This window comes from Strigops habroptila, chromosome Z (genome assembly GCF_004027225.2).
Source record: "Strigops habroptila isolate Jane chromosome Z, bStrHab1.2.pri, whole genome shotgun sequence".
Classification (NCBI taxonomy): domain Eukaryota; kingdom Metazoa; phylum Chordata; class Aves; order Psittaciformes; family Psittacidae; genus Strigops; species Strigops habroptila.
Genome location: NC_044302.2, coordinates 75,836,358 through 75,850,010, shown reverse-complemented (window position 1 = coordinate 75,850,010; position 13,653 = coordinate 75,836,358). Strand labels below are relative to the sequence as shown.

At 38.5% G+C, this 13,653-nt stretch overlaps 1 protein-coding gene across 8 annotated transcripts in view; it reads left to right on the top strand.

Annotated features, from left to right (window-relative positions):
• ANKRD31 (ankyrin repeat domain 31) overlaps positions 1–12,651 on the top strand; it is a 69,092-nt gene extending 56,441 nt beyond the window's left edge. For 7 of the 8 annotated variants that reach the window (XM_030512423.1, XM_030512420.1, XM_030512422.1 and 4 more), the window contains one exon: positions 11,108–12,651. In XM_030512423.1, the coding sequence (XP_030368283.1) occupies positions 11,108–11,259 (152 nt within the window). In that variant the 3' untranslated portion in view covers positions 11,260–12,651. Of the gene's footprint in view, positions 1–6,062; positions 6,218–11,107 lie in introns of those variants that run through there. The other variant, XM_030512417.1, reaches the window with a different exon arrangement.
• The last annotated feature ends 1,002 nt before the right edge of the window (positions 12,652–13,653 follow it).

The window sequence follows — 13,653 nt, the reverse complement described above, 5'->3', positions numbered from 1 at the left end:
ATGTAATCTAATTTAAAGGGAAAAGTGGAAACATTCCTGAAGATGCTCTGATCTTTGTGGAGTTGACTGAGCTTGTAACTTTGTCGTTTCAGTGTTACATTTTTATTTTGATTGCACATTAAACTCTATCCATAATATTTATACAATGTGAACAGTGCTTACTGCACTTTGACCTAGTATTTTTGCCTCTACCACCTTTGATTACATTGCAGAGGGATGACCTGGTTGACCACAGTGCAGAGTCAGAGCAGCCAGCTCAAACCCCCACTGTGCCCAATGTTGGGTAACACTTTACACTGAAGTGGGTAACAAGTGCTGAGTTGGGTCTGCTTTGGGAGACAATAAGAATGATGTCAGCCATTGTAAACTGAAAGTGTAGCCACACTATAAAGCAACTCTTTATGCTTCTGTATGTCTGTCCCTGCAGCTACAGTACAAAGGATTAAGTAAACTCTGAAGCTGTGAATCCTCTGCAAAAGATGCTTTGTTATGCCACTCTTTTTTCTTTTTTTTTTTTTTTTTTTTTTTAATAGAAGCAACTAGACTTAGTATCTTAAATGCCAGGGCAGAATATTTGGAGGGAGGTGGTCTTTGAAGTTACAAAAAATAGATTATGTAGTAGATGATGTTCAAATTTATGTATCAATCCAGACTGAAATTAATTGAAAAGATTAGAGCTCATAGGAGTTACATTTCTCTGCTGCAGAGATGAACAGCCACATTCATGTTTTCTTAAATAGTTACTAGTTATAGTTCTGCCTACCAAGGTAACAGTCTTGTAGCATGTATGGTCCTTGCTACCCTAATCCTGTGTAGAAAATTTATTTTGTAGCAAAGGTAACCACTGACAGTGGGGATTATGCAAAATTAGAGATTCGTAATAAGATAAAAATGAATAAGTTGGAAATACACAGAAATGTTGTTCCATATATACATTTTGGTTTATACTACTACAATTACCCTGTTACTTGAAGGAAGAAACTGCTAAACATGCTGTATAACCTTTAAAAACCACCAGCCCAGTTTCTACATCTCTGTCTTATAGATCCCAGACCTTTCTCATTCAGTTCTGAGGAGAAGCTTTTCAGGTTTCATGGTCTGAGCAAAAATATTTTTTAACGCAAACTATGAAAAGCAGGGAATTCCTTTTAAAATAAGTGTCTCAGGGTGATTATTTCATTGAGTGTCCTTAATGAAATGAAGAAATTGAAATCTTCTAAATGAAGCTTTGGAAGTGCCATGAGAAGCCCCATAGCCCATAAAGGGATTTGCTGTATTTGGTTGCCTTCTACAATTGTTTCCAAAGAACCATTCAGATACACAATGGCATTGCTGCTTTACTTCACACTAAATAAATTCTGACTATAAAGCTAAGGTATATAAATTGGCTTTTAACTACTTTACTTTCTGGGCTTCACTAGTCCTGGAAAATGATAGAAGAGTAATTAATTTCAGCTTTCTTGCTAGTCAGTCTTAACTTCTCATCTTGCACACCAGTACAAAGTTATGATGCTGAAACTGCTGGCTTGGCAGGAGAATATTTAAATCCAAATGAATTGCTCCAGTAGAATGAAACCAAGCTATTAAGTATTTCAATACCTCCTAGATAGGTGTAGAATTGGACCACTAGTAAGCATCGCGTGTATGTATTTGCAAGAATCTGCCATTAGACTTCAAATTGTAAACTCCTCAGAAGAGGGATCTCATATGCATCTTTGAACTGCATGAAGATATTACTTTGGTATTAGTCCAAGCAACAAATCTAACCCATTGTAGTGTATTTTTCCTGCAATATGTTTAAAGCTCAATGTAATTGTAGTGCAAAGAAATATTACCTGTTATTGAAAGCTTGCAATATATTTTGTGCTGCATAGTACTTCAGTTCAGAGCCCCACCTTCTGCTAAGGCTCAGACATTATGTAAGAAGCTACTTTCACTGGAAAACTTTACTATTCTTATTTTTGTGTTTTCGGAGAAAAGCTAGAAAAGATCATTAATGTAGTTTAGGGATTGAAAAGTCAAGATCCAAACTAAGAACACGAAGGTTAATTTTATTTTCTTTTTCTTTAACAAAATGGCATGACTTAAAAGAGCTTGATTCTGTACATCTGAATTTTTTTGATTGAGTATTATTGAAGTCATGGCTCATCATTACCATCAATAATAGTGGTAATAATATGGAAGAGGAGAAGTACTTGGAAGTGTTTAAAAAAACCAACCAAACAAAAAAATCATACAAACCACAAAACCCCCCCAACAATCCAAAACAAACAGACAACAAAACAACAACAAAGAGCACAAAACCAAAACACTGGCATCTAATAATGTGTTCTCCTTGTTACCTATAGCAGAATACTCATCAGCTACACAATGCCCCTGTTTATGTGATTGTAAAGGACAGAGATGACCTGCGTATTCCTTGTAGTTTGTACTTTGGAAGCAAAGTGAGATTGTAGGCAAAGACTTCTATCCATAATCTTTTTCCTTCTCTGAGGTATCTCAAAATGTAGCAGCTATTATACTGTTTTCCCTTCTTCATGGCTTGCAGACAAAATATTTAAAAGTATTTTCCAGTACTTCAAAGTTCCAGGCATTAGCTGTAGGTACTTACATACTTTAAAAAGCAGCACATCATTTGTCACCAGAATTTACAAAGATGTATTTTCCAGTAACTTTGAATGCCATGACTGAAGTATAGGCTGAAGTTCTGAAGTTCTGAATATTTTCAAGGGTGGACATTCCATAATATGTTCTTACAATATATACATGTGCTTAACCATGCTCATTTTTTCCCCCATATATCCAGTTGGACTCTTACTTGTTAAAACTTGTAACCATTGCTTCTTTTTGTTGCACACAGAAAACATGTTTCCTTAAGAAGCCTGGCTGAAAGTAAATTAACTCCTAGTCAAGAGCTTTAAACACTAGCTTTCTGGCCTTTTTACTTTGTGGAGCAAGTTGTAAAAGAAATACTTTGATAACTGACCCATCTTCCTAACTCATCAGCTGCACTATAACATTTTTTATCTGCTTTGGTGTTTCCATGGAGACGAAGAGACGACTAAGACAAACAGAATTGTTGTAGATAATCTTCCTAGAACACATCTGTCTTTTCTTATCTTACTTATGAAAGCAACAAAAGAAAGGCAGTGTGATAAACAGCAAGCTTCAGGGGCAGTGGCTTCAGCTACTGCTTTGCTTGAAATAGAGAAGAGAGACTTTTTTGACACCACACTTTGCTAATGTCAAATGAAAGCATTTGAGAATAGAGCTGATGATTTTACCTTAGTGAGCATTCAGATTATGTCACACATCTTTGGGGATACTTTTTCAGGAGCGACTTACAGCGAAGTTTTGGGATAAAGCTTCTAAACAAAACAATTCCGTCTTTAATTCAACACATGATAATAGTCTAGGAGAAAGCTCTAGAAGTTGTTCTGAGGCTGTACATAAAACCCACTGAACAAGTCACAGCTCCTGTAGATTTTATCAGTGCATGAAAAACATGAGCTATAGGGTTTTCTATCAAATAGCTGTTCTGACCTGAGCTGAATCTTAATTTATACTTTGTCTTCTGTTTCTTCCAATCTGCATCTCAGTGTGCTATAAACTGCAAAAATTTTAAGCTGTTCTGGTTTTAGTTACCCCAGGTTGGCCCTGGAATTGCTTCTTATTCACTATCTTGGCGCATTAAATTCAGGTTTTATAAAATGGTTAGAAATCATTTCAGAGATCCAGGTATTTTCCTTCCAAAAGATTATACAAGTGAATCACTATGTAATCAAGTATACAATAATAACTCAAGAAGTTGTATCTATGGTGTAAATGTGCACCCTGCTAGTCATACGAAGAAATAATCTCCTATGAATCATTTTAAAGCAATCTTAGTGCCTTTTAGTAAACGGTACTAGTGTATGCCTTTGTTGTTGTTGAATTCCAACTCTGTATTTGATATTTAAATAGAGTGACTGACTTTATTGAGAAACTCAGAGGCCTTCTGGACAGCTGTGTAAAAATATTTGTGTGAGAAAAGTGGAATAAGTTATTACGTTTTCTTTTAAAAGTACTTATTATTTTATTTCTGTATAAATTCAATGTTGAATATAGATTCTTTTGTGGGAGGCTGTATACATTTCTTGATTCGTATTTGCATATATGTCAATCATACCTCTCTCACCTTCTGAGGAAAAAATGATGTTACAGCTATACTGAAGAAGGTAGGAGCCACTGAGATTTAAATTGTTGTCTTGTTTCCTGATAGATTATTCTAACATTGATGGATTTCTGTAATAGATTGGAAGTTTTGGGTTCCCCACATTGCTAAATAAAAAACTTGACTATATCTTAATACACCAGTCCAAGGACCCTGAAGAATAATAATTCAGAATGTATTATATCATATAACATATTTGTTACTGCCTAACGGGCATATACCCAATGTATCTAGGAGAAGAGACAAAACAGTTACTGTATAAAATTATGATGTAGCCATACATTTTAATGGGGAATAATATATTGTATTTATATCACTTATGTAGGCAACACTTGCAAGAAAGCTATAAAGCATTATTAATATTGTTAATTTTTCAGACATTTAGAATCAAAGATTTACTAACTGTGTCTCTCAAGTATAAGATCTTCAGGTCTGTGTTGTGGGAACAATACTTTCTGCTACATGAAACATAAAATAATTAAAGAGATTTCAGCATAAACCTTGAAACTGATGCTTTAGAATAAAATGCATAAATTCTTGATCTTTAATCATACCCACAAGTCCTTTTTCCATGCAGATACAGAATTTAACAAGAAAGACCATTGTTACGAAATACTGTCAAAGAATGATTCTATATATCTAATCTTTTTTTTCTGCTCTGTGACATTGGTTTTGCCAGTCTCACTGAAGGACAACAGGATGAACTACTGAGGAATACTATTCTTCCTCCACAATATATATGTTACTTTCTCAAATCTAGCATGTCACCTAGAAGCAAGAGAATAGCGAATTGCAGAAGTATGAATTAAGTTCCACATTATTGCTATGCAAATTCTAGTTGCAGGCAAATGATGAACTAAGCCTAGAGATCTTTCATGGTGACTTGTGTCTGATATGTGAAGGAAAGAACTGTAGGCTAAGGTACGGTCAGAGGGTGCTCTAAGTCCTTCTGGCACTGTTACAGCTGTACTATAAAGTATTTGGTCATTACAGTCAATTAGGTAGCTTCCAAACTCAAATGATTTATTTAATAAGATGTTATAAATAACCTTTGATTTTTTCCAGGGGTCATAACTACCAGTGCAAAAATGCATCATGCATAATTTAGGATCACTTGATAAATTAATTCTCAGGGGGAAAAAAGTGCTTTCAAAATCAGGATGGAGGTGGACACAGATGATCACAAAGCAATTAGCCAAAATCCCTGCTGGCTTGTATTTTTTAGGGGACGGACACCTTAACTTCAGGTGTCTGTCTCACATGATAGGTGTGATTATTAGAAAAAGAAAGCTCCATACTGATTGGTTGTGTAAAGGCAGAGACCTTGGCCTCCAACATTTTCCTCCAACAGGAGGAAAAAAGAATTAAGATCTGTATCACATGAAGTGAATCAAGAACTGTGGAGAGACCCAGAGAAAAATAAAGGCATTGGGGGGTGGGGGGAGAAACAAAACCAAAAACAAAACAAGACAGGAAAGCATAGTATTTTGTCAGAACCAAGTCTAACAATGACAGTCTGTCCACAGACATCTCTTTTTCCAAGATACCAGGTCCTGGTCAGCTGAAAGAAAAGTTATTTTCAAAATTACCACTAGCACGGGCAGAATTCATGTGCGTCAATTCAGTAGCAGCTTTTTAAAGAGTCAGAGGATCCAAAAATATTCATGCAAGACACTGGCTGTCATTTACAAGACCTTACTTGGTTTGAATGGACAAGGACTATTGAGAGTCTGGGTTGTGACTAATCTTTGTTTCTAAGTTCCTGAGAGGAGTGTGGATAATTTCCAAGAAATTTGAAAACTCTTAACACAGATTTTTGTTCTGAATACTCCCTTGTATTTTACTCTAGATCAAATGCTGTTACCTTGAAGTGTGTCATTCTCTTTGCTTACTCATCTGTAGCCCACGTCTAGACTAGCTGCGCTGAACCAGATCCATTTGAGTCAGAAGAATAAAATCTCCCGTGACTTTGCCATAGATACTGCAAATCAGTTCGTCTTTCCCTCAGATATGATAATACTCTTTACCTGTTTCACAGAAGTATTGAAACTGGATTTGCTCATACCTGTGAATTGACTCAAATATGTTGCTTAAACTGCAAAAGCATTTAAATTCATTTTATACGAGTAAAGTAGTTATAAAATACTTAACCATATCTCTGTGTACTTCCAGCACTTTCTTGCTTGGAAAAATAAGGAGGATACTGGTGGGAAATCCATTTTTTAAAAGGCAATCTTTAAAGGGCTATTTTAATGATCATAAAATGGTGACTCTGCACAGAAGTGTCAGTCTTTGGTCTGTGTGTCAGACTAACCTTTATGCAACTGGAGATTCTGGTCTGACGTTTATAAAGTTGCACCACTAACAGGAATTCTTAAATACAACTTTCAGGTTCTTAGCAGCCACAGAGACAAGTTCTTGTAAAGCTGTAACAAAAAGGAAACATAATTTAGGATAGTTTCAAAACTATCATGCTAAAATAGAGGCCAACAGAGACAGAAAAGCCTTTGGCAAGCAGCATGGAAAAAGTGCCAAGAGGTGACGTGTTTTCATAGAATCATAGAATAGTAAGGGTTGGAAAGGACCTTAAGATCATCTAGTTCCAACTCCCCTGCCATGGGCAGGGACACCTTGCCCTAAACCATGTGGTCCAAGGCTCTGTCCAACCTGGCCTTGAACACCGCCAGGGATGGAGCATCCACAACCTCCCTGGGCAACCTATTCCAGTGCTTCACCACCCTCACTGCAAAGAACTTCTTCCTTATATCTAATCTAAACTTCCCCTGTTTAAGTTTGAACCCATTAGCCCTTGTCCTACCATTACAGTCCCTAAGGAAGAGTCCTTCCCCAGCATCTTTATAGACCCCCTTCAGATACTGGAAGGCTGCTATGAGGTCTCCACGCAGCCTTCTCTTCTCCAGGCTGAACAGCCCCAACTCTCTCAGCCTGTCTCCATACGGGAGGTGCTCCAGCCCTCTTATCATCCTCGTGGCCCTCCTCTGGACTCGCTCCAACAGCTCCATGTCCTTTTTATGTTGAGGACACCGGAACTGCACACAGTACTCCAAGTGAGGTCTCCCGAGAGCAGAGTAGAGGGGCAGGATCACCTCCGTCAACCTGCTGGTCACACTGCTTTTGATGCAGCCCAGTATATGGTTGGCTTTCTAGGCTGCAAGCACACACTGCCGGCTCATGTTAAGCTTCTCGTCAACCAACACCCCCAAGTCCTTCTCTGCAGGGCTGCTCTGAATCTCTTCTCCACTCAACCTGTAGCTGTGCCTGGGGTTGCCCCAACCCAGGTGTAGGACCTTACACGTGGCTTGGTTAAACTTCATAAGGTTGGCATCGGCCCACCTCTCAAGCGTGTCAAGGTCCCTCTGGATGGCATCCCTTCCCTCCAGCGTATCAACCGAACCACACAGCTTGGTGTCGTCGGCAAACTTGCTGAGGGCGCGCTCAATCCCACTGTCCATGTCGCCGACAAAGATGTTGAACAGGACCGGTCCCAACACCGATCCCTGAGGGACACCACTCGTTACAAGTTTCCAACTGGACATTGAGCCATTTACCACAACTCTTTGCGTGTGGCCATCGAGCCAGTTTTGGCTCCACGGAGTGTTCCATCTATCAAATTGATGTCTCTCCAATTTAGAGACAAGGATGTCATGCAGGACAGTGTCAAACGCTTTGCACAAGTCCAGGTAGATGACGTCAACCGCTCTGCCCCTGTCCATCAGTTCTGTGGCTCCATCATAGAAGGCCACCAAATTGGTCAGGGAGGATTTCCTCTTAGTGAAGCCATGTTGGCTGTCACCAACCACCTCGTTGTTTTTCATGTGCCTTAGCATGTTTTCCAGGAGAAACTGTTCCAAGATTTTGCCAGGCACAGAGGTGAGACTGACTGGTCTGTAGTTCCCTGGGTCTTCCATTTTCCCCTTCTTGAAAATGGGGGTTATATTACCCTTCTTCCAGTCATCGGGAACTTCACCTGACTGCCAGGATTTTTCGAATATGATGGACAGATTTATGGGAAAAAAGCTCATTCAGTTATTGTTACTGGTTGATACTTTATCTTGTAGTCCATGAAGATGGTAGAAAACTGAGAGTAGCTAAAAGGACAGCAAGGGTAGGAAAGCAGAGAAAGACCCTGCCTGTTGCACCTTACCTTATTAAACTTTCTTCTGTACCCAGGCACTACAATGAGGACTTTCTCCACTGCTTACAACCTGTAAGCTGCTGGACTTTCATAAGGGGATGAGAGTTAACAGCAAAAGGGAGAAAGGAAACATCAAAGTGGGTATTAAAAGGTTAAAAATAATAGTAAGCTAAGATAGAGAGAAAAGAGAAAAAGAATTGGGAAAGAAAAGTGGAAATGTGAAGTAAAATAGTTGGCTGTGTCAGAACGTGGAGGAAGAAGCACAGGGACTAAATTTTCAAATGCTGATCCATCCCTACTGGGGAAAAGATATTGTCTATGTATATAAAAACTTTCATATCAAACACTGATGTCAGAACTGAGGAGGACTGCTTTGGGATGTATATTACCGTGCTTTTGCTAACTGTTGACTGTACCTAAAATTACTGAAAAGTAGAGATTACAGAGAGTAGAGGTTTTAATTATTCACTTGGGTAAAGTTGTATTTATGGTAGAATGCTAGTATTTAATCTACAAAATTTTAATCCAATAGGTAAAACATTAATTTGACCCAAAGGAATCAAGAAAGCAAGCTGTCAACTGCTGAAAAAAAAAAAAGTGATTTATTTTGTCATATCTTTATTGCACTTTTAAATTTGAGTTAAGAATTTTTAGTAAATAAGTTAGACTATCTCAGTGAGAGTGTTGAGAAGAGCATTTCCAAAGCAAGAAAAGAATGTCTGTTCTCCAGTTAAGGTCTCTCAAAACAGGATGTTAAATGAACTTCAGACTTTGACAAGAAGTTTTCCTGTATTTCCATACAAAATGTAGACATTTCAGAACAAAAAAGTTTTTTTTCAACAAATCAGAACAGTTCGAAGTCATGCCTGTCATGTCACTATAGACGCAGGATTAATGGCAGTGTTCCAGCTCAGTTTCTGCCAGTTTATTTTATAAATAAATTCCCAGACTTACTTACTTTTAAGATAATTTTTACCTGAAGGTGTCCCTAAAACTATTTTGTGACTTCCCATCCAAGGATTCCTTTTTATGTCCTTTGAAAAATCCCTTCTTGGTGAGTGTATAAGTTGGCTTCTCCTGGTATGACTGCTTCATAAGTGATGAAGACTCTGTGAGGAGTGTTCTAATGTAACTTCTCAGGTGGGACTTGTATTCAGCCTACCCATCTTTGTCGTAGTCCAAGATACTTAAATACACCCTAGACATCAGGTCATGGTTTTTGTTCATTATGCAGTGTTACGGCACTAGCATACTGAAGATGCGCTTGGTGTAAGATACTGAATGCAATCCTGTTCTCATTGGAATCAGAAGTTTTGCAGTTGATGTCATGGGTATGGAACAATATATGTCCTCATGCGCAAGACTGTATTCGCATTTCTGAACACAGACCTATTGCTTCTAGTAGTGAATTTGCCACTTTGCTACTTTGGGTGGCAAGCTCCTGGAAATCAGGAAGTAGCAAGGAAATCCTGACCAAGACATGGAGTTAAGAGGTCTAAACTCTACAAGATACACTGATTGTTTTAGCATTGGAACCTACCAATGGTGTCAGTTCAGTGAATTATATTTTGTATTTTGGAATAGTATAGGTAATACAACTGAAAAACTGTGGTAACAGGGAAAGACAAACTCTTGGGATGGCACATGGTAGCCCAGAACTAAGTGCAAGTTAAACGACCAACTGGTGTCACTTCAAATATGTTTTCTCTGCATCTTGACAGGGATTTATCTTGACTGAACTAATAATCCGGAATACATATCCTGGTTTGCTTTTTGAGACACTTGAATGGTATCTGAGCACTGTTGTGTTTAACAAAAAGCCAAACAACAAACCAAAACCAACACAACAATCAGAAGCCATTCTTATTTTCATGACAGCCTTCCCTCTCTTGATAACATCTGCTACATCTGACACTTCTGCCGTCACTGGCAGTTTCTATGTTAGGCTGGTTATGGCAGCTCAGGAGCTCTAATATTTTGTGCAAGGGTACCAAGGGGAGACAGTGTGGTTGAAAGACGAACAAAGGCAAGTAACTGAAAACTACAGTCCAGGTGTAGTTTGGAGTCCTTTTGGAGTCTGTGCTGTTATGAAGAAAATGTCTAGTAAATTTCTTACTGCTGGATCTTTACAGTGGTAATTTTGTTACTGATTTTAACAGTGAAAAGTAAAAAGCTCAGCTTTTCCTGCACTGACACAAGAGCCTTAAGTTTGTGCATTGCAATAGTTGTTTCAGTCCAGCAAATATTTAAATATTGCAGATAGCCGTTGTTCAGTCCTGCAATTTCATGCTTGTAGGTGTACACCTTCCTTTTTATACAGTCCTTTGGGACTGTAGGAAGGGTATTTCCTGTTAGAATGATTCCTTAATTTTGGGGAAGTACACTAAACTTACCCCTTGTGGATATAATATGTGAAATTCAAGCAATGCTGAAGAACAATTGCATTTTCCTGATGTGTAGTTGGAAATGGCCAGGATGGTTGACTTCTGATCCTGAGCACCATGAAGTGTAGTACGGCCCTTGTCTCACTCCAGTCTGGGTGCAAGTAAGAGATACTGATAAGATAGCTAAGGTCCTACACAACATGATTCCTAGGACACATTACAGATTCCATTACAGATGGCTAATGTGTAAGTGGTTCTAACAAGATATGAACACCTTTCTAGATAATAGTGCCAGTGATTTCTTTCCATTACTTTAATATACACTCTGTAATAATTTGCATTCATTTTTAACAGGCTCTTCTGTCCAGTTCAACTCAGTGGAAAGTCTGGCACATTTTCTTCAATTCCATGACATAGTAATGGTACCTAAAGAGGAGTTTCTACCATGCACTGCAATGGAAAAGTACTGGAATTTCTACAAAGGATGTAAAGATTTTGGATTCTGAAGACTTCTTGAGTGCTAACATTTTTTATCTTCATCGTCAGTTAAAAGTAAACATTTGAGGTTTTAAAACTAAAAGTGCTTTGTTATCGTCATGTTGATAAATAATTTGCCCAGCACTTGGAATTAATTGAAAGATTGTTTGGGTAAATGAGGAACAGGGGAGTACTTTGTAGCGGGCGAGGATAACTCTCAATATTGAATTTTGTTCTGTAAGATTAAGAAATGGGGAAGTAGACGAGGACTGTTACACAGTGGTGCTCATTGTGAATTATATTACAGGTTGATATCTTTGTATGAAACTCCACTGATTTCAGGGGCTGCCCATGCTCGATGGGGCTGCACAGAACCAGATGAGTATCAGCACTGATAGTCACTTCCTACACCTTAACTTCGAACCCCTCTGCTTGTGCATGTGCTGTCAGAAATGGCTGCACATGATTGTGTAATAGCATAAGCTGTTAGGTAAAAAATCAAGATGGGCAGCTTTGAAAATCACCAGCAGCTTTGCTTTAAGTGGTGTGGATGCATACAAACGTTTGAGAAGGGGGTTGGTGCTGGGAGAGGTTAAAAGAGGAGTCCTAGCCATTAGAAATGGTCAGGGAAATTCCATTCATGTTCCAGCCAAGTCTTTCTGGTAGAAAATGTGCTGGCATATGGCAGGAAATATAGTCAGCCTGTTTGCGAAACACAGTTGTTTCCATCTAACAATATCTTAGCTACTCACCCGGATCTCTGGAGGATTTCTAGTTGCTTTAATTTTACAATGTGTGACTCTGCCTCAGTAGCGTATTTATAACACATCTGACAGTCATGAGAGATATCTGCATTCAAATGGCATTCTTGCTCTTTCATTCTCTGGATTATAAGAAGAGATGAAATAATAGCACCTGCTACTCCTAACTCCAGTGTATGGGTTGAGAAGTATCTCCTGTCACTACATAACCATCTGAGCTTGCTAGCTGGAGTGTGAGGAGCTGTTCAGGGGAGATTTGATTAGTGCCTTAAACAGAAGGTCTTCTACGGAAGGGAGAAGGGTCTGATGTACAGAAAGCTAATACTGTGCCCTGGGATGCATAAGCAATCATAGCTTGATGGGCTGCAAGGATAAAGAAATGCAGAATGCCTGGAAGTCAAAAAAAAAGTTAAAGGCTACTGAGTGACAGGTATTTCATAAAGGTCACTTTGCACACAAAGAAAATTGAGCGGTCTCACAGCTGCAGCAGCAAAACAAACTTAAAGGCATACTGGTTGAAGGAAATGTTAATTCAAATACTACACTTCCACTTTCACCAAAAAGTGAAAGACTTTTGACTGTTAATTACTGAATTACTTTTTTGTTTGATGTGTTTTCTTTGTTACAAGGTGTCTAATAAAATTAATGTATAAAAACTGGGAGGATTTGACAGTAATGCTACTAGTCCATTATACTAACATGATTACATGACCTAAGGCAATCCTAAGATACAGGGACAGTAAATTGGATTCAAGCTGGGCAAAGAGGTAAAAATGCAGAGTGTTACAAGAAAACCACTGTCTCTTGCTGATGCTGTCTGTAAAAGTAAGCTACCAGTTTGGGGCACTTTTTTTCCCAATATTGTATATAAGCATGTTGAGAAAGGTGTTAGCTTCATAACATGTTTTAATATGACTAACAAATGTAGAATTCTGCTTCCCAAATCTTCTCATAGCTGTGAACTTTCTCTATTCTCCCTACTGGAATCTTAATGTAAAGATCCATTAAGAGGTGGCAGAAAGTTATGAACACCGTCATGAATAGGGTGTTTTGTTTTCTCTGCTTAAATTTCTGCTAAGTGTACTTCTGCATAAAAAGATAAGCTGTTGGTGTTCCTAACTACAGCAGGGTGATAAAGCTTTTGCTCACCACTGGCAAACAGCAGCGGTTAGTCCTCCCAGCCTCTCCTGCTCCTTTCATTGTTCAGTTCTTTCATTTAGTAAAACCCTTCTTCACTCCTAGGCTGTGAGTTAGCACATACTTCATGTGGTGCAGGCTAAAGTAAAAAGGACATAAAATGCAAAGAATACAAAACCCCTGGCATTCTGCCTGCTATTTATATTCAGATAGGGCGTAAGAGGAGAAAGAGGTGATGCAGTGAACAAAAGCCACGAATTCAGATTCATATTTCCACAGATTGATTGATTTATTTATTGCCGAGATGGAGTTAAAAAAAAATCAGTGGGAAGATTAATACCAGTGAGGAAGAATGCAAGGCAGAAAACAAAATAATGAGTGTGGGAAGGATGAGAAGCAGCCGGGAGGCAGACAGTGCAACACACGATTCATAGATTTTAAGGCCAGCAGGGTCCAGTGTGATAAGCTGACCTCCTGAATTACACAGGCCAGAGGTTATGAGAAGGTACAAGCAAGGGAGACACA